This window comes from Falco cherrug, chromosome 14 (assembly GCF_023634085.1).
Source record: "Falco cherrug isolate bFalChe1 chromosome 14, bFalChe1.pri, whole genome shotgun sequence".
Taxonomy (NCBI): domain Eukaryota; kingdom Metazoa; phylum Chordata; class Aves; order Falconiformes; family Falconidae; genus Falco; species Falco cherrug.
The window spans coordinates 11,110,057-11,136,900 of record NC_073710.1 but is presented as its reverse complement, the minus strand read 5'-3'; the positions used below and the strand labels follow the sequence as shown (position 1 = coordinate 11,136,900).

The window sequence follows — 26,844 nt, the reverse complement described above, 5'->3', positions numbered from 1 at the left end:
TTTTCAGTGTTGTAATTTGTGTTGAAACAAAAATATTGTTGTAGATGTCAATCTTTAAATACCTAATAGATATTTTTAATATTGAAATTTAAGTTCTGACACAAAACTTTGGTGAAGGTATATCTTTTTAATATATTATCTTTATTGAATCTTAAAACCCCTACAGACCTAATAACAAAAACTGTTGATAGGTAAGCTTAAGTACCCAGGGGCTCCGCAAAGTGTTTGGGTTTTCTTGCTTTTGTTATAAGCATGTGTGAAATTTGCTAAGGTTTATTGAGACAAATAGCAACATTTTCTGACAATCTTAACTAAAGCAAATAGCAGCATTTTCAGCAATGTTGCACCTACTTCATGTTCTGGACTGAGTATTCTGCAGTTTTGAATGTTCTTCTGTGCAGTTTTTAAGTGTGCCTTTAATTTTGTGTATTTATTTAATTGAGGGAGGGGGGGAAAGCTCATCTGAGCCCTGATCAAAACCCTTTGTAATGAAACCTTTTTAACTCTACAGACATCATCTATAATTCGAGAGATTATTGCTACAGATGGAGGCAATAGGAGCAGTAAAGTTGAACTTGCGGTAACTATTACCAGTGCAAAAAACCAGCCTCCACAGTGGGAAAGAGACAGCTATGAAGTTGTTATTCCAGAGAATACTACACGAGATGCATCAGTTTTGGTAAGATTGGGACAAACTGGTTTGTCTGCCTATAGCTTTAAAGCTAGAGGGTAGCTGAACATTGCTTATTTGCTTAAATACAGTGAGCTTTTATAAAAGTTTTGTGTATTGCAGGGACCGATGATGTGCTTTCAGTTTTCTTTCGGAAATGCTAATGGTAATCAGCATTTTGGCTCTAATTTATATGTGTGCAACCATTATTTGATTTCCTTCCCATTTGGATTACACTATAGGCGTTCCAATTTTCTGAATGCTTCTGTGTTACCTGAGGAGATTACTTGCCTTAAAGTAATTAAGAGTTGTTTGGTTTGATTGCTTGAAATGAGTAATCGAAACAGCTTTATGAAGTTACTCCAAAATACCTATTTTTAGGGTAAAAGCATGAGTAACCAAACATGTAATGACTGATAACCTTTGGTTGCAGCTGTATCCAGCCTGGAGATGTATCAGGCAGGGTTAAGATGTGGTATCAAGAAATACTTGTACTACTGTTTTCAGTTGAGAGCTGAAGATCTGCGAGACTTAATACACAAAAGCTTTTAGCCATGTTGCTGTGCTTGCAGAAGTGTTCATTATGCAAACTTTTTGAACTGTGCAGACAATCAAAGCAACTTCTCCCCTTGGTGATCCCCGTGTGACTTACAACCTAGAAGAGGGACTTGTTCCGGAGACCAACATGCCAGTTCGTTTCTACCTGACTCCAAACAGACATGATGGTTCTGCTTCCATCCTGGTAGCTGAGCCACTAGATTATGAAACAACAAAGAGCTTTCTGCTGAGGGTTCGAGCACAGAATGTTGCTGCATTTCCTCTGGCAGCATTCACTACAGTCTACATTAATGTAACAGGTGTGTAAGCTCTTCAGCAGTGTTATAGTATAATCATAGTAGTTATTTTTTTCTTTAAAGTTTTATAGTTTTCTCTTTATGCACTCTTTTCTGATGTTTTAGATGTCAATGACAATGTCCCATTCTTCACTTCATCTATTTATGAAGCCTGGGTAACAGAGGGAGCTGGTGTTGGGACATTTGTCATTCAGGTGTCTGCCACCGACCTTGACCTTGGTCAGAATGGTGAGGTAAGCAAGTGGGGACCTACATCTTCCATGATGAAAGGTATGGAACAACTTCTGTGTGAACAATGGCTAAGTAGACTAGAATTCTTCAACCAAAGAAAGGGATCACTAATAGGGAAACATGAGATCAAATAAAGTAGTTAATTACGTTTCTGTCTTGCCATATGAAAAATCCAGCTAAAACTAGTAGGTGAGAGATAGAAAACAGAAGAAATATTTATACAGTCTGTGGTTCAGGTGAAAAATGTGCTATAAAATGCTGTGGTTTGGAAAGGTCTACATAGACCTAAAATATGATTGGATAAATTAATGGAAGGAAAGATGTGTTAAAAGCTTTTGTGAGTTGTAAATCATTGGGGGTACTGAAAACTGAGCCCTTGCAAAATATGTCAAGTTAACATCAAAAGTAGATGTATTTGTTACTGATTTTAGAAATCAAAAGTAGCTATATCCTTAGAACAAGAGTGCAAGCTGAAGTCAAGTGCACAAAAACCTACATATAATAGAGACTAGAACATGGTCTATGATACTGAGCAAGTTCAAATTCAGCTCTCCTGGGGTTATTATATTAGTACCCGGGTTCTTTAGCTGAGTTTGAGTGCTGTTGCACAAGCACTGTACAAACGTGAAGTAGTGAACTCAGGGACTGATTAAACAAGACAAATTTATTTCCTTTACAGATCAGCAGCCAACATGCAAGGAAGTTAATTGACTTTAAACTATATTGCTCAAGCTGGCAGTTGTACCCAGCTTTCTTGGCCCTGATCAAGTTCTCAAATACAAGACTGTTCCTCCTCTCTAAGTATTTAGTTGTGAACAAAAGGAAAGTGTAGGTTAATAACTTCTTTTTAATCCTTTAGATAACTTACTCCCTGTTACATGACAGTGGCAGAGACTACACATGTTTTCACTTGGACTCACAGACAGGCTCAATATACACTGCCTCAGTGTTTGATAGAGAGAAGAAGAGGTCCTATCTTCTCGAAGTCAAGTCAGTAGATGGCTCTGAATCAGCTCGACCTGGAAAACATGGGAAGCCAAACTCAGGTAAGAGACACGTCTGTGGCAAGCATGATTTTACCTGGATTGGTCTCTGAAAATAAAAGCTCTGAAGTGCAAGGTTAAATGTTAATTACCTTTTTTTCAAGTGCACTTGTGAAAGAGTGCCTGTTGTTTTGGCTTTGTTTTTTTTCCCCTACTGTTTCTGTGTGCAACAGTTGTGGCAGGTCTGGAAGAGATATTTCATGTGATGACCAGGTAAGTTTTTTGTTCTGACATTAAAGGAAAACTATGGCTTCACAGTTAGTTTGGTGAGTATTTCCTAGCTAGCAAGGATGCACCCAGTATCTGTAGGATGCAGACCTTTGGGTAATAAAGTGTTTCTCAGAGCACTGAATATGGTACTATATTCAGTCAAAAGTAATTATGAAGTATGAAGCAGGAAAGTTCAAGATAGAAAAATCCCATTCTCAATTGACGACTGTTCTTCAACAAAGACTTAAAATTTGGCTTTTGTAGCTCCAGGACAAAAAGTTATGACTGAAAGCTATACAATTGCCATATTAGGCATCAATTATTCACACATTATCTGTTTAAACAAGTTGGATGTGACACTGATTTGATGTCCAAGTGCTTTTGAGTAATGTTGGTATATGTATTGTCCACAACCCTAAGGGTTTGTTTCTATATTGTCTGCATATTCGTCTTCATTTAATGTGCAGCTAGACAGTTTAAGGAATTGTAGCTGACAGAAGTGGCACAGCTGAGTATTTTAATGTCTTGTTTCTTGTCTCTCTAGACACAGCCTACGTGCGCGTTTTTATCAGCGATGTGAATGATAACAAGCCTGTCTTCACTCAGAGTGTCTATGAAGTTAATGTGGATGAAGACCAGGATGTGGGCTCAAGTATCATTACAGTCAGTGCTAATGATGAAGATGAAGGTAAAGCATTGGAATTCCCCATAGCTGTGTCTAAAATATTAATGAGTTAATTTCAGCACAGCAAGACATATTTAGTGGTGTTAGAGAGGTGGATGTCTTTTTGTCTTCAGATTTTAAAACTTTAAGTGAACTGATTGGGCATGAATATTAGTTCATAATGGAGCTGTGAGGCATAAGTCAACTCTTATTTCGGGAGGCAATGCATTAATGTGGGTTGATAGGGAATAATTTCTGTGCCAGCAAATACAAATTTATTATAGATCATACCATTTTCTTACAAATGGGGACCAATAAAAATGTCCTCATTGACTAGAATGAATCAGACTTTATTTCAGTGAGGTTCATTTGCTCTTTCTGTGGACAGTATAGTTGTATTGTTGGTTTTTGGTTTGTTGGTGGGGTTTTTTTTTTTGGTACACATTCTCATATTTGAATCTAGACTTCTTAAATGCATATGTTGAGTCTTAGCTATATTGTTTTATCTACAAATCAGTCAGGAATTCAGCTGTAATTTGTAAGTCATGTAAAAATAAGTACATAACCAGTGCTTATAAATGAGAGAGGGAATGGTACAGGCTTCTGTCTTTTGGCCATGGTGCACTACTAATTTGGCTTTGCTGCATGGCAAAACCACACATATTTTGTTGCACAAGCCCCAAAGGACTGTTCTGCCATTATGGCTGTGAAGCGCAAGTACATCCTGACTGTGTTTAATTCCCCCCTGGCTCAAGGAGGTTGAGGCAAACGTGGCCAAGTTGTACTGAAGAAGGATTTACCTACTTAAGGAAATCTTAGTTTGTTATTTAGGCTGTGTGTAAATCTACTCTCTAGTGTTGGATCAGAGGCCCTGATGTGATGGATGTATGACACTTCATTTCTGTCCTCTTAATAAAGTAAATGATTAAAGATGTAGCTATGAAAGAAGGAAAGAGGAGAAGAATGGTATGTGAAGGTAGAGCTTGCAGAAAGGCTAGAAGTCTTTACTTGATCTAAAACCATTGGGGAATTGGTATTACCTCTAAAATTGTGAGAAGTTCTGTTAGGACTGTCACCTCTGGCTTAATACATAATTATCCTGTTTGTTGGTAAAGTCTGTGCATAAATTAATATGAGTGCGAAGTGGTTCTATGATATGAGGTGTTTTATGATAACTCATTCTTACACGCTGCATGTTAGCAAATAAGAATGTTTCTTTGGTCCCATAGCCTTGGCCAGTCATATTGATCCTTCAGAGAATTCAAGGTATCATAAGTAAAAGCAGAATTAATACTTAATTGCAAAGACACATTTTATAATAAGACACAGATTACAATTGGACGTACCAGAATTCAATACGCTGGTAAGTAATCTGGCATAGCTGCATGTTTTAAAAGACCACAAAACTGTTAATACCAAAAATCAGTTATCATAAGATTTGTACTTCCTCTTAACATTCCATGTTTCAATCTACTTCAAGAAATGTGTGTCTTTTGATGTTAATTGACAGGAACAAATGCTAAATTACGGTATCAGATCACAGCTGGAAACACAGGAGGAGTACTTGATGTAGAACCAGAAACAGGAGCCATTTTTATTGCTCAACCACTGGATTATGAAGAAACAAAAATGTATGAGATTCACTTGTTGGCCTCTGATGGGAAATGGGAAGATTATGCAGTTATCGTCATCAATGTCTTGAATAAAAATGATGAGACTCCAGTTTTCTCTATCAATGAATACTATGGAAGTATAATGGAGGAACTGGATGGGTTACCAGTCTTTGTACTTCAGGTAGTATATGCAGTTTCAGAGATCATATTTCAGTAAAAAAGCACAGATTACTCTGGTAAAATTATGTTAACAATAATCCAGCACAGATATATTAATGAAATTTAGTTTTACTGAGGTTTTTTTTGTCAGTGGAAGAAGAGAAATGGACTTTTGTGGAAAAATAATTACAAAGATAGTAAGTAGGAGAAGCAGGATTGATCATTTGTGATCCTAAAATGCAAATAATTACATTTTAAAATAGCTATCAGAATAGCATATTTAAATTACCTCTACAAGTACGACAATATTATTTTAGTATTAGAATATCTACATTGTTATTGTAGTGCAAAGCATATTTACTTACTCTGAATTGTCCCTCAGCTGCCTCTCATTTGCCATTTATTTGCCCTGCACATATTAATTGCATGTGATATTCTTTTGCTTGGACTCCTTTAGACTGTAGCAGCACATAGGGTATAATGCAATCATTGCATATTTTGTAATTTCTATGTCTTTTTTTTCAAAACTTCTGTAGGTCATGGCAAATGATCCTGATAGTAGTGTGGATGAAGGAGATTTGAGATACTCATTGCATGGGCATGGTGCAACAGATATTTTCACAATAGACGAGAAAACGGGCAGCATTTACTCTCACAAGATGCTGGATCGGGAAGAGAGAGCACTGTGGAGATTTGTTGTATTGGCTACTGATGAAGGTGGAACAGGACTTACAGGATTTGCTGATGTAATTATTAATGTGTGGGATGTAAATGACAATGCACCCATGTTCACATGCATGCCTGATGATTGCAACGGGAATGTCTTTGAAAATTCTCCTGCAGACACATTAGTCATGGAAATGGGTGCAGTTGATCGGGATGATCCAAATGTAGGTCTTAATGCTGTCCTGACTTACAGGATAACAGAGAATGTAAAAAATGAGTTTGGTACCGACATGTTCAATATCGATGCCAATACTGGTACAATCCATGTAGCGGGGGGAATGCTAGACAGAGAAAGGACTGAAAATTACTTTCTTACTGTTGAAGCAAGGGATGGGGGAGGGCTAACGGGAACTGGCACTGCCACTATCTGGATTGCAGATGTCAATGATCAAGTACCTAAATTCACAAAAAAGGTGTGGCAGGCAGTAATTCCTGAAAACAGTGCCATCGACTCAGAAGTTCTGCAAGTGTGTGCTACAGATGCAGATGTTGGGGAAAATGCTGACTTAATATTCAGTATCATCGGTGGAGACCCAGACCAGAAGTTTTATATAGAGAGTGACAAAGAATGGCAATGTGCCACCATTCGACTGAAAAAAGAATTGGATTTTGAGAATGCACATGAAAGGCAGTTTAATCTTACTATTACAGTAGAAGATCTTGATTTTTCTAGTATTGCAGTATGCCTGATTGAAGTTGAAGACTCTAATGATCATAGCCCAGTTTTCCTTTCTCAGTTTATTGAGACAAGCCCTGTCTTTGAAAACATGCCTGTAGGTGCTACAGTAGCCACAGTGAGAGCTACAGACAAGGATTCTGGTTTGAATGGGAACATTATATATTCTATAAAGTCAGATTCGGATCCTATCAGACAGTTTGCAGTTGACCAATATGGTCATGTCGTTGTGGCAAATACACTAGATCGTGAAGCCATTCAAAAATACAGTTTAATTGTACAAGCTTCAGATCAAGGGACACCTGCCCACACTGGAAGCATTACAGTTTTGATTAACTTGCTTGATGTTAATGACAATGGACCAAGGTTTGAGGCACCATACACGCCTGTAGTTTGGGAAAACATGCTGAGGCCTGGAATTGTGTATATGAACCATACATCAAAGCTGCTTCATGCATTTGATCCGGACAGTGAGGAAAATGGGCCACCTTTCACATTTTCATTGCCACCAGATTATCAGAATTCTTTGGATTTTTCTCTTACTGACAACAGAAATAACACAGCAACTGTAACTGCTTTGAGGTCCTTTGACAGAGAAAAGCAGAAGGTGTTTCATCTGCCAATAGTTATAACAGATAGTGGGATTCCAGCTATGAGCTCTACAAACACCCTAACTATAACAATTGGTGATGAAAATGACAACTGCCATGAATCTGGCCATAAGGAGGTCTATGTGTACAGTTACAAAGGTAAGTACTATCTGGATATTATATCAGATCCATGAATATAGCACAGTTTTACACATGATTTTGCTCTTGCGGTTCTTAATTAATTTTTTTAATAGTTTACGTATTTCAAACCTGAAACTACAATTCTATAAACTACTAAATGATGTGAATGAGTAAAGTATATTTGCAAAGCTCAGACCCTAGTGTGTAAAAGATCACCTACCAAAAAACTGTTAGCTGCAAACAAGTATATAATGCACTTACAGAAAAAGCAGTATTTTCATAAAGTGATAAAAACTGTTTTCCGTCCACTAGTTTTTCACTCGCACAGAGGAAAGGGGTTTTGTGTGTGCATGATGCATGATATGGAAAGTATCTGATGCTGAGAGATCTGATGGGAATGGCAGAACTGAAGCAGGGAGAAACAGAGGTTCATAGATGAGCCCTACCCAGTAACTGTAGATCAGTCCCACCTCTGCTGTGACAGCCACTGTGTGGCAGAACAGGGCAGAAATCTTGAACAGGGAGGTTTTCTGCTGGCAAGAAGGGGTCTAAGAAAAAGCTGTGTCAGTGCTTTTTTAGGAAAAGAATATAATGTTTGGGGTGCAGTAAATGACTGCTTTCTAGAACATGTAGTCTTTGAACTGGGAGAAAAAAAAAGATGCTGTTCTAGAAGTGTTCTTGAGTGATGTGCAGTACATACTTCAAGAAGTACTATCAGGAGAGCTGCTCTGTGATAGCAGCCACAGTACTATGAGGTTTGATGTTATAGTGGGAGAGAGCAGAGCAAATGCATCCGTTACATGAATGTTGTATGTTTTCTCATCAGAGTGGTTTAGCAGAGGATGAGTAGTTTAATAATATTTTCTAAAGCTTGTCTTGGATTTCTGTTACTGTGTTTTTCCTGAAATTACCTGTAAAACTTGACCTTAAACTAGTCCTGGTGGCCCTTGTTAAGCATGGCTTATTATGCCTTTCCCCAGATATTCCATTCTTGGGGAATTCCATAGACTTGGCTGTATCTAAGTTATCATTGCAATAGTAGAATTTCTGATAAATATTAGACATGTTAATCTGTGGGAGGTATTTTGCAGTGAGTTATTTTTGTGGAATTCAGTATACCTAAGCTAGAAAAAGATGTGACCAGATCCTACCATAGAAATGAGAGAATGAACTTTCTCGGGTGGATTGGCTCCAGATATGAATCTTAAAAATTTCCCATGTTGCTGGATCTTGGCTGTGACGTTCAAAGGTCTCCTTCCTTGGAGTTGCTCCTTTTGCTATTTAGAACAGTTGCTTGGGTGTTCCACTTCTGTGACAGCCCACAGGGGTTTGAAAAAAGGGCCAAGAACTGGCACAGCTTTGTGGCTTCTTGCCCATTTCCTTTTCTTAGTCATGTCCTTATCTCCCAGCTGCATCCCACAAGATGCTCTCCTTCTTTCACTGGATTCCATTTGTGTGCTGTTTGAAATAATAAGAGTAGCAGTGAAACATACGGGGATTAATTCCTGACGTGGTGACTTTTTTTTTTTTTTTTTTGGTCTGGTAAATTATATAGAGTTCTATTTATGTATCATTCTGTAATTGTATTGTGTTATTTTCAGCTTTACTTCTTTCTTGTGACATCCATAGTGTACTCACATTTTCAGAACTGGCAGAAATCGTATGACAAGCTATATATTATTTTAAGGATCCTGGATCATAACCATCACCAAATTGAGCAGGAATCTGAAAATAACAGATGTAGTAATGAATGCAGCAGAATATAAAGTGCACTGAAAAGCAAAAATTAAATGCAGATTTATTATAATTTATCTCAACAGGAAAATGGTCAACAACAGTGCTTGGGGAAGTGTTTGCACCAGATCAAGATGACTGGGACAATAAAACATTTCTCATTGAAGGAAAACTGCTCAAGTGAGGATTGTATTTGTGTCAAAATGAGTGATATTTATGCTTCTGTAATTATTTTACTCACCATGTATTTCTCTGTGTTCAGGTTTTGCATAAAGCCAAAGTCATTGAGTGTACTAAGGAGTGTACCTTCTGAATGCTCTTTTTCTTTTTTACTTGGGTAGCTAGGTATTAAGAAATTAATGCATTAAATTTTTTTTTTCCAAGAAATTGCAGGATCACACCATAATGCTGATTTTTTAGTCGGATGTCATCACTGTTTTATTTAAAAATGTACATTCTGTAAGATGCAATTTAGAAATAGAGTTTTTAATACTTGCTCTCAAATGTTAGAGTTGATGGAATACAAATCCCAAATTTAAAAGGGCAGAGTGGAATCATTTCATCTAAAGTGGAAGGGAATTTGGTGATCTCCTTTGATGGCTAAATTTACAATTGCATGCGAAAACCATGACTCAGATTAGTGGAGTATCTTCTGTTAACTGAAATGTTGAATTGGATCCTTAATGCCTACTTATACATTATTTGTTCATATCGTAAAGTTGAGATGGCATATAGCATAATTGTATGCTCTTTGAAATGCAGAAAATGGGTTTGAAAATTATTTTTTTTTTTGTTTCTGCTGTGAATAAGAATTCAAAAGCTTTAGGTAGCCGCAAATTAGACTGACTTTCTGTCCATCAGCAGCCCCTGGACCTATTCCCATATTAAGAGGTTACTGTTCCATAATAGTGGTCATGGAATATTTCCACAATTACTGATTATTGTCCCTGTGAGATGGCAAATTAAGATGATATCAGAGATTTCATCCAGTCCTTATCGTGTTCCAGATGGGTAGATGAGCATCTGTAACGACTTTGTGTAGTTTTATCACTTTTTTAGTACTTATCTCATAGACCTGCCCGTGATGACAATGTTGAACTCCGTGGTTCAACTACACGCTGCTTTTACTCAACTTCGGGAAAGTGTGGGGATTTGGGAGTGGCAGAAACATCTTTGTATAAGCTCTGCAGATAGTAATTACTGAATTAAGATGTTTCTGGTGCTTTTCTGAGGCTGTTTACTAATTTGTGTAAGTTTTGAACCTATAACCTTCATAGTAACATTTAAGGCCTCCTGAATTACGTTAATGAATAAAGTGCTCAATTTTAATTTATTAAGGTTTCTAATTGAAGATTTATGTCTAGGTCTTTCAGATTAAATCAGAATACTGGTTCTTTGATGATGGTGGATAACACTTCCCAAGGAATATACAACTTGAAAGTTAGAGTTTCTGATGGAGTTTGTCCTGATGTTATATCTACAGTACGAATCCATGTCAAAGAGCTGGAAAATGAAGCCATAAAAAACTCAGCCACTGTGCGTCTTTCAGGTTAGTTTCATTTGCTGGTGATAGTTTATCTATATAGCTGCCTCTATAACTGAATAATTATGTGATGTAGGTATCATTATATCAATACTTGATTTATCACGGTAGGGCACTTTCCTGTATGTTTCCATATTGTAAAATAAGAAATAAATTGAGAAATTAACCTATGGACTCTCAGTATTTCATGTTTATCTCTTTTTAAATCCCAAACTCAGATGTCACAGCAGAGGAGTTCATAAGGAGAGACAAACATGGCAAAACAAGACATGGCCAGTTCAAGGAATTACTAGGAAAAATGTTACCTGCTAAGCTTAGTGATATCATTGTCTTCAGTGTGATGAACATAGATGGAAGACAGACAGATGTAAGATTTGCAGTCCGTGATGGCTCGGCATATTACAGACCTGAGAAACTACATGCTGAGATGGCAGCATTTAAAAATGAGGTATATTCTCTAGGGTTATCATGCATCTATGTAATTCACCCAAATACTGAGTTTTTAGGTTATATATCCCAAACCTCAATAGAAGAATATGCTAGATCTACAGATAAGTATTTTTTCCAGCTTCACTCAGGACAAAAACGCTTGTCAAGCAAGTGCTTAATTCAAGCTTTCTCCCTTACCCTTAGTCTCATACGTACAATTATTATACAGTTGTACTAACTTCTGGTTCAATAAATATAACGACTTTTTAGTCGCAGAAAGATGGTTCTCCGTTCCCTTCATGGTACAGTTACCTGTGTTTCATTGCGTAATCTATCAGACTTTTGAAAATGATGTCAGAAGAAATCCTTGGAAGCTAAAGTGGTACTGTAGTACAGAGAATGTCTTGGAAATGACAGCTTTTTGGATGTTCCAGATGCTGATGATTTGGGTAATCACATCAGCTTGTTGTTAGACACTTACAGTAGAGGCTTGATGCCACCCAGATGGAAATTCTACTGTACAAAGAGCTGACACCTTATATAAGTGCTGGAAGGAATATGCAGGTTAGAAGAACAGTTACAACATCAGTGAGATGGAGACAACCACTTTTGTCATTGTATTTAACTCACCAAAGGACAACTTTAAATACAAAGTGACACCCTCCCCCATGTTTTTTTTTAAATAAATAAATAAAATAAAGGGAAAATTGTTTTTGAATGTAAGATGCGTTCCTCCCCTTCCTGGTGTTCCCTATCTGTCCTGCACGCCGTTAAACTTAATTACCCAGACACAGTCTGTCTTGGCTCCACTTTTATTTTTTGTAGTCCTCCAGATTTTGGTTTTGCTGCACTCCTGCAGATGCTTCTGAATAGATGCTAAATAGATGCTAAAGCTACTGCTTTGCACAAGGGCAAGATGCCACTGCTTGGCTTGTAATTTCCTCTGGACAAGGCAGCACTTCCTGACATGTCATTTGTGGCTATGGGGGCATATTTGGGTTTAGTACATGGTTCATTTTATGGAGGATTTTTCCTGAAGAGAAGATGGCACTTTCCCTTTTGTGAATGTGGCAGGGTCTGCCTGATTCTAGGAACCAAAGAGAAATATCTTAACTTGCCACCTGCCTACACCTTGCTGTATCTTAAATAGTTGTGTGGATTATGGTGAGACTCTGAAGAGTGACCAAGTAGGAAATATCAGAGACTAATAGTATTAGTGAAGCGTAACGACTGCTTCTTTTGCATATTTAGTGAATTACTGCAACAACATTACAGAAAACTGCATAGAATTCAAATATTCTGTCCCATAATATATGGCAGGTGAATTCATCAAAGTGGTAACAAGGGGATTTCTTCACATATTTTAACGAAAAATTATGTTTCTATCAATTATATATCACCTTTCAATATTTAATGAATAGCTCTAGTGAGTAATCACCAACAGTTTACAGAAAACCACTCATAGCTGGGTAGTTTTTGTACATGTGTTTAACTAGAAATACAGAAAATAAGTAATTAGCACTGGAGTTATTAATTGAATTGCTAAGTAAATAATATGTTTGTATTACTGCCTTGGGATATAGCTTCACAGCAACTGTTTTTATTTAGCAGAGAAATAATCCATCCCAATACTGTAAAGGAGCCAAGGTTGTTTATATACACTATGTTTTTCTATAACAGTATTACATAGCTGCCTAAATGTGCGTTATAGACTCTCCACTAATGGTGATGGATGTGGGCAGCAGACATGAAACTGCATTGTCAGGATGCATCATGTCATTATAAGGTATATTTTATGCTTTTGGGGACATATTTTTCAATACATGTGACGATATTTGAGGATATACTCACAATTGATTATAAAGGTCAAAGTTCCTATAGCGGTGAATTGAGATGATTGAACAAGGGCGAAAATAAAGTAGAAGTGCTTTACTATTTGTTTTGATCCTTTCAAAGCTTATTTTTAAGATACCTGTTATACATTTTATCATTTGAAAAAATACATATTAAATGTATAAACAGAGAGAGTCTAAGTCTGATGTAACGTTGTTAGCTTTACATTTGTATACCTCAGGGTATACCCCTGTGAGAGCAGTGAGGTCTCTTGTATTCGGGTTTGAGCACTAAATATGCATGATGTTAATGTATTTGAATCACCAAATACAGATCAAATTCTGAAGCTTTATAGGCACCTGTGCAAAATCCCCAAACAAGCAGAGGGAAGGAATCTGTTGTGCTAGGCAACAAATTTCATGGTAAGTTAGTCCACTGCGTAGGCTGCTGGCTAAAGCACGGAAGGTCTGAAATAACGGCAGCCCTGTTGCTGTCCTCAGGCTCTGGTGAACAGCTTGCTTCCCTTCTTCCTGCTTTCTGCTAGTTCTTTGGTCTGCTCTAATCAGAGGTTGCAAATTGTGGAGACCCTGTTACTACATTGCAAGACCTATGTATACAGTGAGGCTCTTCTCTTTATTGGGGTATTTGGGCTTTCAGGTGTAACCCCAATTAGCAACAAAAACAATGTACTAGCCAAGATTAATGTGGAATAGAATACCGTATCCAGTATGCTGGCTTGACTGCATTTTGTTTCACACAGTTGTCATTAAATCTAAGTTCATGGGGCACGAATCAGTAGACTGAATCCCAATTGCTGCAAAATTGTCTTGTCAGGCCACTCTCTGTGGACGTTATTATTGAATGCAGCTCAGCCCTGCATTTTCCTGTGTCCGTAACCTTATATGCAAGAGAATATCTTGCACATAATATCTGGGTGTAACTCACAAGGAAGAATTTTTATGCTGGCTTGAGCTAAAACATGCCTATTGCTATCAGGGTGCAGAGAAGTGTGATACAGATGATGCAGCTTGGAAGGTGGAGTATCACTGCTCTCAGAGCTCTGGTCCTTGGAGAAAAAATGTTAGTAGGCCAGTATAGATTTAACATGTTCATAGTCAGTTGTGTCAGTTGAGTAAGTTTTTAGGAAATACTGCTACTGTCATTTTTTTCAAATCCTTCCTGTATTTGTCAAATCATTTTGCTTGCCTGTCTAGTCAGGGATGTTAATAATTGATACTCAAGAAACAAGCATTCCGTTAAGTCTGTGATGGCGTAGATTTTTCAGAAATTAAGGAGTAAGTAAAAGTATCCATTAAGACAAGACTGGTGATGTGTTAAACTCTATTTTCTTTTAGATCCAGTCAGCTTTACAATTCAACATTTCACAGATTGATGTAGATGAATGTAGGACTGCAAATTGTAGTGAGGGCACGGGTTGTACAAACTACTTCATCATGAGTGACATCCCAACAGTGATGGATACTGGAAGCGTGTCATTTGTCTCCGTAACAAGCAATGTCAATGCTGTCTGCACCTGTGCAGCTAGGGACCGAGTTCATCAGTCTTGTTCTTCCTACCCTCGAAGCCCTTGTCTCAATGGTGGGGTGTGTATTGACACTTTGAATGGTTACAGGTGAGGAAACTTGTATTGCGGATTCTCTTCCTTTTTTTTCCTTCGATTTTTAAAGTAATGAATGGAGCTTATAAGGTACAGGTCTTAAAAAATCATAAATGAAATTATGACTGAAGGAGAAACAAAAAAACCCCATGAGTGCATTGAAGTGCATCCTAATGACAACAGGATCTTCACTAACAGTCCAGTGACAGTGCTGTAGTCCTGACAGTGGTGGAAGTAGTGTGTGAGTGAGAAAGAAAACCCTGGAGAAAAACCAGCGGTTTAATTAACGTGTCATTTTTGAAGAACACCTAATTCAGTATGAAGGAATGGGAAGTGTGCTTCCTGGGTTTCTGGTTTTTTGGTGTTTTTTTTTTTGATTGTTTGCTTGCCCCAGCTCAGAAGAGTCATAATAAAGGTAACTATCAGTGATAGTGGCAGGGGTATAGGGGGAGTGAAATGTAATTTAAACAATGGGTAATAAGCAGTTTAAAAAACATTAGATAAGAAACTTGCTTTATTATAGCATTACCTGGCACGTGCCAGTATTCCTTTCATGAAATTATACTGGATTATTCTAGCTAGGAATTAACCTCCCTGAGTTTTCTCTGTAATAGATTGAACAATTGATGTTTGGTGTTCTGTTATTTATTTAGGGAAAAAATTCTTTGTTCTCAAAAATATGGCCTCAAAAATATTTCCTTTTGATGGAGATAGTATAGTGGATAAATATCTTTGTACTCTTACTTTAATAATTGCCAGGCACCCCTGAGACTCTGCTAAAATCTTTATTGTTTCACTGCTGTTTTTTTACTGTGGTTTAAGTGGTACATCTGTTGCATGTAAAGCCAAAAAAAAGTTGAACATTGGGGAATTTTGACTATTTTTTTTGTGTTTGGGCTCTTTCAGATGTCTTTGTCCTGCTTCATTTCATGGACCAGACTGCCAGCAGACTAAGCACAGTTTCCATGGTAATGGTTATGCATGGTTTCGTCCCATCAGGCCTTGTTTCAAAAGCTTGCTCTCTCTCGAGTTTATTACTGCGGTTCCTGATGGACTTCTACTGTATAGTGGTCCTTTATCAAATCCAGAACCTGGGAGTACAGAAAACTTCATTGCAATAGGTACTTCTGCAGAAGTGTTTGAAAAAATTAAATGTCTTTTGGGAATGGGTTGCTTGCGAACAGTGTAGTAAAGAGTATGAATTCTGTCTTTCCCTCTTATGACCTGATGTATTTTCTGGTTTGAGAATATTTTGACACGTTTCCTAATAGGTCGTTCTTCTTTGATGTCTATTTTTGTAGCCTGCACCTATGACTTTAGGTCCATCACAGAGTTGTAGAAATCAAGGGGAATGCAAAATAAACAGATTTATATGTATATATACATAAATACCTTTCTAGGAAAACTGTAGTGCTATAAAGGAATTTATGTACTTTGAAGATAACTATTACATGATTAACGCAGTCTTAGTCGCTTGTCATTCTTATCCAGTTTGGTGAGAAAAGAAATCCACTTAAGCTGCTTTCAGTCTTGGAGCATTTTTGCACTTTTTTTAAGCAGCAATGATTTGATGGATGAATCCAGCCCCAGTGTGCCACTGTAGGAAAATTTATACACAATTAGAACTCATTTCTTTATGTTGACACATATTTATAAGATTACTACTGCTTATTTTTTTGTGAATTAATACACAAGATGCACAGTATGGTTGGCATTTTATATTTTCCTAATTAGTTGAAAGGTAATGTTGTTAGCTGTTTTTAATCATTTACCTCATTAAATCAGTACAATCATTAACTGCTAACATATCCAAAATGGAAAGATTCTCACAGCTGAATTTAATTTCTTGTTCATGTTGTATTAGAACTCTCCGGTGGTATTCCTGTGCTGAAGATGAGCCATGGCTTGGGTTTTGTGACGCTGCAGTTTCCAAGTCACCTGAATGTAGCAGACAAAAAATGGCATCAACTAGAAGTCAGAACCAATGGTCAGGTCAGATTCGATTTTTTTCCACATCAAGATATTTGTATTTCCAATAGCATTTCCCTGTGCAGAAACAGGGTGGGTAGGAAAACCAGGCTGGTTAATTACATGTATTATTACAACTGTGTTTGTAGATTTGATGAATAATGCAAATTTTGGAAAGACAGCGTTGTCCATTCCAAATATACCTACGTTGTAATCCATGTTCTGGGATCAGAGGAATCTTTTTTTCTCCTGTTTTTTAAGTTCTGCGGCACATATGGAATGTGCATAAAGGCTTAGTTGTAATTTGCGCATTCAGTGTACACATTTGGACACTGAAATCAATTACCTATGCACAAAAAGCAGATGAAAAATTACTTGCAAATGCAGTTACAGGTTTTGCAAAAGTGGTTAAACTACTGAAAAGCATAAATTAAATGCAGAATTTAGTGCCTTCTTTTGTTAAATGGTTCCATTTTGGCTTTACTGGTTATTGTAAGATGGAAAACAGAACAGGAAAAAACCCAGCCCTTTTCACTTGATGGTATGCAAATGAAAAAGGTGGAAATTCGATAACTTGTTTATTGAATTTTACAGAAATTCTTAATTCATTAATCCCATGTTTTGGTGTAGGATGTTCGATTCACTTTGGATCACTGCGGTGCAGCTGTTGTTTCAGAGATAGAAGGAGTAGGTAAATGGCTGTCCACTGAAGATCGTACAAATTGTGAAGTCGTTGGGTCTGTGCCACGAAGAGCAAGGTACATTTCTGAGATTCACTGAAAGACAGTGTATTTTAAGGCCTTTGAACATTTGGCTATCGAATGGAAGCCAAGTTATTAATGACTAGGGGCATAAAACCATTTGCTTTTCTCTAGGGCCTTCTGGGCTAAGTCTGGACCTTAAAGCACTAAAACCGTTTTGAGGAACCAGTCTTCCTCCGAGTAGTGGTGCAGTACTAAATGAGAACCCTAGAATGTGGTGTGGCTAATACTGGACCTTCTGTGGGTTCTGTGTACCATCCCTTACCCACAGGATTTCTCTCACTATCTTTATCAAGTCACTGTAAGCCTGTTCTTGAAAACCTCATGAAATTAGGCCAGTCTTCCTGTCCGACTGGCGTAAGTCTGAGGGCTCCTACTGACAAGCTTTGGTGAACGTTAAGACACACTGACACATGGGATTCTCCAGTTGATCCGCCTTGATCGCGGAGTCAGAGGAAGTGCACGTGTATCCATCCCTCAGCTGATAACTTCACAGCTGGGTGTACTTGGATGAACTGCTGATTAAAGCAGGCTGAGGCTGGTGTGTCGCCTTGTGGGCTGTCTCCTAATGTGGCATACAATCCACCTGTGTGTCTTCTCCAGCAAAGTAATACAGCTGAGGTGTGATAATGACTCTGGTGGTTTAAATTGCTTGTACTGTTGGGTCAGCCCTTAGCCCTTAAAACTGAAAAGGTTGGAAAAATCTTATTAAAAAAGCAGTTATTACTTTCAAAGCAGAAGGATGTGTTCAGCTGTGTTCTGCAAGGGTTTGGATTCAATATAATTCCATCCTTTGAGCTGATGTTTATTGCCCTTGGTGATGACACCAAGCTGGGAGAAATGACCGGTATGTTGGAGGGCATGACTTGGAATTAAAAATGAACTCAGCAAACTGAAAATAAAACCTGAAAATACACTGTGCTTTTTCCACTATGACAAAGGGCCAAGTATTGCATGTAAGCAGAAATAACCAGCCTCACAAAGGGAAAGAAGGTAGCAGCTGCTCAGTGTCTGTAAAAGGTACGAGTAGTGCAGCAATGCCACATTAACGTGAAAAAGATGAGTACCACACAGTAATACCTCAACATGGGGCCTCTCTAAGACATGGAAAATAACCCTTCCACTCTGGTTAGCGCTGTTGGGCCTCAGCTGGAGTTCTGGGGTCCAGTTCATGCACCACGGTGTGGGATAGATGTGTACCAATGGGGTATAGTCCAGAGAAGAGCAGTGATTGTAATCAGCTTGCTTGGAGGATAAGACCTATCAAGAATGAAGGAATTGAGGTCACTTAACTGAAAGAAGGGAAAACTGAGGAGAGGGATGAAAATTCTCAGTGTATATAAAAGCATGCTGCAAAGAGGATTTAGAAAATCTGTTTTATACAGGGCCTTAAGTTACAATGAGGAGTATTCAGGTTTTATTTTAGGGAAACCTTTGTCCTAATAAAGTTACTTGAACTGTGGAACAGATGGTCTCAGCAAGTGTGCTGGCGAGCACTGGGATTAAGCCTTGTCAGCAGATGCATGGAGCCCTCCTGGTTGTGAAGGGGGCACACAAAAAAGAGAAAAATATAAGAACAAATGAAAACAAAAAATGGAGTTGATAACTCAGGGAAAAATAAACTGTGAGAGGACTAAAAGAATGTGGAATTCTTTGGCTTGTAGAGGTGGCTGGGAGATGTTGCAGAGCCTGGATGTGTGTACTGTACCTCTTAGACCACATTGACCCAACTTTCAGGTTTCTGACCTTTTATCATACACAAAACAGTCTTTGTTGTAGTATTCTTAGAGTATAGGATGAATGTGCACACAGGGAAGCACTTAAAGGAGAATATGGTGTCTAGAATATCACAGCGGTTCCTGACTTGAACACAAACATACCTGAATTATAAGTGTCCCACAGTTAAACTCCTATAGACTTCACTGTCATGTTTAAAAAATTAATCACTCCTTATTTTAAATGGCTGGGTTCTGCTCTCTGACTGACTGTAAGCAAGCGAAAGAAGATGATAAAACAGTTACATTCTTTGTTGCTTATAAAGCCTCTGTTACTTGGAAATGCAGTTTAGATGTTTATCTGCCTTATATAATGCCTATGTTTGAAGGTAAATTCACATCTGGTTTTATTATGCATATGATTTCTAAAGGTATTTGAATGTGAACCATGTTCTCCAGCTGGGTGGCGTGAAAGAATCGTTACCATATTCCTACCCGCAATTGCTGCACAAACACTTTTCTGGTTGTTTACGCAATTTCATCTTGGATACTCAGGTAAGGGAATTTAAGCATTTTGCTTTAGCAAAGGAGTAAACTTCTTTATTAAATTTTTGGGAGTTTTGTATTATCCCTGAGACTTTTACTTCCATTCGTCTATTCGATGCCCATATATCTCAGTGTAAAATACAAGAAAATGCTGGATTTTGAGGCTATAATTAGAATAACTACCTTGAAAAGTAGTTTCTCAATTACAAGCAGATGTATTTGTGAGCCAGAAACTGTGCCTTTGTTTATCCCCTACTCCATGCAGCTGTCTTCCAAGCTTCTTTGCGCATTCAGAGAACTTCTGAATGGCAATTGTATAACGGTATATTTATGCCAGCTGTCTGCTTTGTTGGGGAGTATCAGGGGTTTTTTGTTTTCGTAGTCGGTTGAGTTTATTCAAAGGCAAAATATGGTCTTGAGAAAATAAGTTGAAATCTGAATGTCAAAAAGCAAACTTAACATCTTAAGCAATGCAGATGAAGAACAGACTGCTCTGTGGTATAGCTATTCGTGTTTTAAAATGAAGTGTAAGTGTTTCTTAAATAATGTTTCGGTGTCATACAATTTTCTCTTGAAGGTATATGACCTTCAGTCTCCTGCAGAGTCCCTGAATAGCCTCCCTGGCTGCACACTTACGGATGGGAGCTGTGAGACCTTGGGGTCTTCTTCTTGTGGTGTTCATGGGAGGTGTCTTGGAGACTGGGGTTCATTTGCGTGTCGTTGTTTGCCGGGTTACTATGGCTATCGATGTGATAAAGGTGAAGTCTCTTTTTCTGTTACATTATCGATAGGCTGGTAAATTTTACAGTACAGAAAACTTAAAATGTTTGCAGGTAATGATTGCTGCGGTGGTTTGTGATGTTTACATTGCGTAAAGCCATGTTTCAGTATAGTAACCTGCAATTTTTAACAGTTTATTTTCTAATTCCCTTTGAGAAATTACTTTCTCTGTATTAGATCATTTCTTTAGTCCTGAGGGTGTTTGTGTAGTAACTGTGTAATGGAGACTGCATGACAAAAGAATTGTGAAAAAAATAATGTGTTTTCATCAAAGGTTTTGAATTTGCATTGGTTTGCGCTTTCAGAAATATCCAATAACCTAAGACTTAAACGTGAGTGTGCCAGTACCACTTGCTGTGCAGAATTAGAACTACACAAGTAGAATTAGAAATTACTGCTCTGTTGGTGTCTGGAAGACACTCCATTGGTTTAAGAGTCTGTGCTTTCGGTGTAGTGGGATCTTTAGCCCTCATGGAGCCAAAGTTTGCAGCAAAAAGACAACTATAAAACAGCAGGTTGTGAAAATGTGTCGTAGCACTTAATATTTTGTCTGCAATCTCTTCTTTTGTCTTGGTCAGAGCTTCTGCTTTCCTGCCGTCATCCTGTGTGAGCATTGTTAAGGAGGAACATCAGCAGGATCAAGTCAGGAGGGAGATCACCTCTTTACAGGGGAGGATTAAGTGGGAAAGTGACTGGGGAAGTTGTGGAAATAGTTAAAGGGGCATGTCCCAAAAGACAAGTTGGTCTCATGGATCTGTGCTGTGCATTACAATTTTTTCTTTTACTTTCAACTCTTATTATTAAAATAATGCAAACAACAGTATTTCCTTCTCCTCACAAAATGCCGTAAGGGTCTCTGTTCTGTCTTTCTAGCTGCCAAAGAGTACACATTTGGGCCAGGAAGTTACATTCGCTATCAGCTTCCCATCAGCGTGCCTGCCCGTAGGACGCTGTTTGAAGCCATGATTAGGACACGGCAGCCTGACAGTGTCATCACAAGCATGTTGTCTCGAAATAAGGACGAACACATCACCCTACAGGTGAGCAAGGCATCCCAGACAGTGATAACATAAAGTTAAATCAATGCCAGTGAATAGTTACCCCAGAGAAGCGTTAGCTTAAGTAAGAGCTGGAAACGGAACCAAAAACCTTATGCTAAGCACAAAAACTTTGGAATTCATTTTATGAGCACTTACAGATCTGATCGTTCACTGTTGACTACAGAGCCATGGTGTATCCCATTTGATTTCATAGGAATTTATTGCCAGTTACAGTGAAGTATATATAGTTTGCTATACAGAATGGGATGAATGGTGTGTCCTATTTGGCTGTAGTCATGAGTGGCCGATCCTGCATAGTGCAGACTCTGGCAAGAAAGCTGCCTGTAGCAGTTAATGGTGTTGGACTCAAAATGAGAACCTTTGCGTTTTATACGTACCACCAGATGTCACCTCTTCTCATGTAACCATGTTACCTCTTCAGTTAAGCTGGTTTGAGCTGTTAGTGCAGAGGTGATAAACCAGGTTCTCAGCCATATGAAGAGCCCTATAAATTTGTCCAAGAGACACGCAGGGTACAGTTACTCCAAGTGAATGACATGCTACACCACTACCAGTATTTAGATTCTCTAGTTCAGTAGCACCTGAATTATCTTTACGTTACACTGTATGTGCAGTGTAAACATAACCTACATTTAAACAAATGCTTTAAGATTGAAGTTACAGGTCAATACAAAACATTCGGTGATGACTTCTGTTTTCTTTCTTACTACTTTGTTAATTATCCACAAGGTTGTTCAGGGATTCTTAGTGGTCTCATATAATCTGGGTGATGGAGACTATTCTGTAAGCCTTCCCTCCTACCACATTGATAATGGTGAATGGCATCATATCACACTGGAGAGAAATGAAAATGAATTTACTCTTCGCCTTTATGAAGGAGGTGGGAAGAGAGAAATTCTGAAAGCAGCAGGAACGTACAAAGAGATTGTGATTGACCCTAGCAGCTTGGTCCTTGGAAACACCTACCCATTCACTCAGAACAAGAGTTTTCAAGGTGAGGAATTTTTGATCTCACTGTTCACAATATGGACCTGTAAAAGTGAAGGTTTATTGGTACTACATGGGCATATTGCAAGAAGCTTGCTTTATGTAGAGCCCAACCAAAACGGACAGATGCTCGCATGACACTTTGCAAAAGGGACAGGAAAACTGTTCTGACTAGGAAAAAGGTACAGCAGGGAACTAAGAGCAAATACTGTTAGCTGCTGGACTTGCAACAAAGGTGGTGACCTCCTCACGTGACTGTATGTGTAGTATTTGTAACTGGAGATCCACAAGCTTCTCCCAGCTGGGCTGTGGAGGGCTCACTGCATTAGATACACGGTTCATTGCATGGTTCTATCCAGCCCGCTCAGCTGCTGTCCTTCCCTACCAAATACAGCTGTCCCTATATTGAAAGGAATATTTCCATTTTATATGTGCATAACAGAACAAACTCTGGTTTATTGCCTTTATGCATGACCTTTGTGTTAGTGCATTTTATAGTCACTCAGATGAAGCGTTAACTAAAATTAGAAATGGTTTATGGAATTAGAGATAACAATTTCAATTTTTAGCAACTGAATGGACACAGTCATGATGTCTGTTAAAAAAATGTCAGTTTTCAGCCTGGAAATTGAATAGTTACGTTTCTCTATATTTCTTCTTTGTCTAAGGTTAAGATACCTGTAACAGCTTTTTTACTCTGTCCTCAGTTGGCAGCTCATCCTTCACCTAAAATCATAGTATAAATAATGCACAGTTATGCAGCAGATCTTTTATATTGACAAGGAAGACACACACCTATTACTTGGTTAAATGCACCTGATGTCTGTCTGTCACCTCTCCCCCACGCCTTTCACTTCTTTAACCAGATACTAGTAAATCCATTTGAAACAAGGTGGTAATGTTTTCACCTGGTAAAAGTATTTCAGTGAATAACACAAAAGTGCGAGGAGAAAATGTGTAAAATATATACGCATTAAATGGAATAACAACATACAACACAAGTGTATCATAAATTACTTAGAAAAAGATTGTTTTCTATTGTTTCACTAGAAGTATTCCAATGATTAAAGTTTACACTGAGAACTAGAGACCATATTCTGAAATTTTATTTATTGGAGTAATAGTATTTGTTTTTAAGCAAATGAAGGAGTCAAATGGTAACATGGAAGTCATTTTAATTGGGACAACTAATGTTGCTGTTAAGCAGCTGAAACTTTAAAGGCTTTGAATTTATAAAATGTACTTTATTCATCAAGGTATATGCTTTTATGCTGAGGCATCTTGTGCATATGAAATCAATACATTTGTACATCTTCAATACAAAATTCCCATCAGCGACCCAAGGCTGTTTCACCATTATTTGTGGTTTGCTCTCCTGTAAAGTTAAGCTGTAAATTACAATTAAAAATCAACCTAACACAGTTTATACAGGTACACATTGAAGAATGTAACAGGTTGTCCCCATATAACACGTTTTCCACAATATTTGTACTTTTCTGTTGAAAGCATAGTGAGGGGGTACATATTCTACTGTCTTGAGCACAAGCACATAGAGGCCTGCAGCAGCACTTGGTTCTTGTGGAAAAACACTGGGACTCTTGATCAAAACTTTTAACAAATTCAGTCAAAAAATGGAGAACAATGCTTTGAAAGGTCAGGTAGGTTCAGTCCTGGATTTGAACTTTGGTAGCCTGGGTCCTTTGTTAAAACATAAACTGCCAAATCTTACAGCTGCTTCAAATCATTCTTGCTGAATGGCTTTTAAAACAGTCTCTTTGTGCCTTGCCTCAGGATGTATGAAGGATGTCAGATTTAATAACTACAGAATCCCTCTGGACGCTCACGTGAAGGAGCTGGTGTCAGTATTAAGTGCCCAAGGCGTCAAAGAAGGCTGTTCTTCAGAGGCTTGTAGGAATAACCCTTGTAACCAGGAATTTATTTGTGTTGATTTGTGGATGATGCATGAATGCAGGTAATTAGTGGAAATAAAAGCATAAAACCCTCCAGACTGAGGTGGGAAAGGGTAGATGCTGAAGAAGGGTGCAACTTGAAGGGTGCCACTGGCAGTCTTAGCAAATCAGTTGAACCACAGTGAAACACTAAGCAAGGTGCCTTGCAATAGGCACCAGGTTACTGAGAACACTGCCCTTTTAGGCACTACCCTTAGCGGATGTAAATCAGTGTACCTCTGTGGATCCTGTAACAATTTCGGCTGCGTGTCTTAATTGAAAATGGTTAAAGGATAGCAGCAAATCTAGAATGTTTGTAAAACCTGAGAACCAGGAAAAAGGGGTATGTGTGCTGGAGCGGAGTAGAAAACTGGTGTGGCTAGCTGTCCTGCGGAGCTGGTGCTGTGCAATGGAGATGTGCTTTCTTTTGGTAGTGCCTGACTTCTTACTGTCTTAGGCTGTGGCCTCTGTCCCCTTCCAGGCTACCTGAACTGCATTAGAATCACTGCGTCACTGAGCTCAGCTCAGTGTTCTTGTGTGTGGCTGGGGTTAGGACAACAGTAATTTGAGTTAGTTGTGCTGTGAAGCACTTTAAGCGTTATGGACTGCCACTGTCTACACAAATGGAGTTTAATAGAGATGTATTTTCTTCTGGAAATTCACCGTTACGGAAACACAAGGAACATAGCATAGCTTGTCCTTCCTGGACAGAGCTGAAGACCCTAATCCAGCTATTTTTCACATGGGTCATCTCACAGAAGCCAGTGGAACTACCCGAGTTCTGAAAGCCCCAGACATAAGGGTTTAAAGTTGTGGAGTTCATTGTTGTATGACTGCTTTAGAAAGGACTGCAATCCTGGAATTATTCTAAGTAACTTACTTCTAGTAGCTACTTCAGAAACTGCATATAGAATGTCATCAAAGACCGTTTTAAGATCTTACATGCTGTCTTTCATGCCTACTTTCCTCAAAGTTTAATGGTTTCATTTCACATTTGTCTTTTCAGTTGCCCTCCTGGACACATGATCATGGAGAATGCCACTGGCAGACAGTGTGTCCACACTGCGTGTGCTGAGAGGCCCTGTAACTATGGTACCTGCATCTCGCTGTCACCAACCAAGTTCCAGTGTCACTGCCCTGATGGCTATACTGGACCTAACTGTGAAATCACACTGGCGATCTTCCACAAGGATACAGGCCTGAGCTTTAGTTCCGTGTTTGCCATCTGCATTTGCTTTTTGGCGCTGTTAGGTAGTTATGGCAACTACATCTTGTATTACCTTTGGTGAACTCATTTATACATGTTGTCCTGAATAGCTGTCATCTCATCCTCCTGCTGAAAAACTCAGTTTCTTAATGGAGACTTGACTCTGCCTTCATTTCTTTGCCATGGTCTCAGCTCCATCGGTAACCTGTTTTTCATCCCCGTGTGCATGTATTGCTACATGATTCAACATTTGTGTAGCTATGGAAAGTCTTTGCAGTTTTTTATTTTCTGCCCATTTTCACTTCATTGCTAAGGCACTGTTCAGATGCGTAATTGGAAGGGAATGCCATTGAACAGCAAGAGTGGAAATTGCTACCAGATAAGCATTGTTTAAAATACTACTGAGCATGAAACAGATTTTTTCTTTTTTAGTCTAGGAGAAATACACTGTCTGATAGAAATACACTTGGTCAGACGGGAGCAGTCTCTTGCATCTTCACAGTTGTGTCAGAGCTCCCAACAGCTGCTTTTGTCTTCCTCAACCATTTTCAGGCTTAGGCATTGGATCTCAAAAAGAAGAGGAAAGACAAAGAAGGATCTCACTAGGGAGGAAGGATCACATCTTCGAGTCCTTCTTCTTTGTTCAGATTTCATGAAAGTTCACCTGAGCAAGGACATAGGATTTTTTTCGTGGCTTGTACAGTATGAAGTTTTATTCAGAAGTAGTAAGAGTATGAAAATGTGTTGTGGACTATTTTGAATCCCTCCTTGTAGCTACCTGAAATACCATCGTTTTCCCCAGCTCTGCTAGATACTATGTTTGCCATGCAAATATGAACAGCAAATAGCGTGGGAAGCTACCTGGTTTCACAGCTTTTGGAATCCCAGTTAGCTGAGGTTGATAATAGTTCGTTATGTTACAGGAGGGTGATTTTTGCTGGGTCAGAGCAGTTTTATTGTCAGTTGACTTTGTGTTGCTGCCTGTGCTTGACTGAAAAAACAATCTTTTACCTAATAACCCTGCTAATCTTTCCGTTCTAAATTATGAGTAAGAAACAGTTGCTATTAACCAAGTGGTGTGCATTGTTGTGAAAATTTGAGTAGATGTGGTTAACAATGGTATTATCCCACAACTG

At 38.4% G+C, this 26,844-nt stretch overlaps 1 protein-coding gene across 6 annotated transcripts in view; it reads left to right on the top strand.

The window, feature by feature from the left end:
• LOC102054988 (neural-cadherin-like) overlaps nucleotides 1-26,844 on the top strand; it is a 66,240-nt gene that overhangs the window by 32,317 nt on the left and 7,079 nt on the right. For 2 of the 6 annotated variants that reach the window (XM_055726605.1, XM_055726606.1), the window contains exons 12-31: nucleotides 512-679; nucleotides 1,278-1,527; nucleotides 1,630-1,757; nucleotides 2,615-2,801; nucleotides 3,553-3,696; nucleotides 5,183-5,466; nucleotides 5,981-7,595; nucleotides 9,398-9,491; nucleotides 10,676-10,860; nucleotides 11,073-11,302; nucleotides 14,472-14,749; nucleotides 15,641-15,855; nucleotides 16,599-16,726; nucleotides 17,333-17,460; nucleotides 19,610-19,733; nucleotides 20,302-20,482; nucleotides 21,378-21,544; nucleotides 22,295-22,559; nucleotides 24,344-24,524; nucleotides 25,508-25,752. In XM_055726605.1, coding sequence (XP_055582580.1) covers nucleotides 512-679; nucleotides 1,278-1,527; nucleotides 1,630-1,757; nucleotides 2,615-2,801; nucleotides 3,553-3,696; nucleotides 5,183-5,466; nucleotides 5,981-7,595; nucleotides 9,398-9,491; nucleotides 10,676-10,860; nucleotides 11,073-11,302; nucleotides 14,472-14,749; nucleotides 15,641-15,855; nucleotides 16,599-16,726; nucleotides 17,333-17,460; nucleotides 19,610-19,733; nucleotides 20,302-20,482; nucleotides 21,378-21,544; nucleotides 22,295-22,559; nucleotides 24,344-24,524; nucleotides 25,508-25,752 — 5,197 coding nt within the window. Of the gene's footprint in view, nucleotides 1-511; nucleotides 680-1,277; nucleotides 1,528-1,629; nucleotides 1,758-2,614; nucleotides 2,802-3,552; nucleotides 3,697-5,182; nucleotides 5,467-5,980; nucleotides 7,596-9,397; nucleotides 9,492-10,675; nucleotides 10,861-11,072; nucleotides 11,303-14,471; nucleotides 14,750-15,640; nucleotides 15,856-16,598; nucleotides 16,727-17,332; nucleotides 17,461-19,609; nucleotides 19,734-20,301; nucleotides 20,483-21,377; nucleotides 21,545-22,294; nucleotides 22,560-24,343; nucleotides 24,525-25,507; nucleotides 25,753-26,844 lie in introns of those variants that run through there. The other 4 variants (XR_008735105.1, XR_008735104.1, XM_055726607.1 and 1 more) reach the window with 4 other exon arrangements.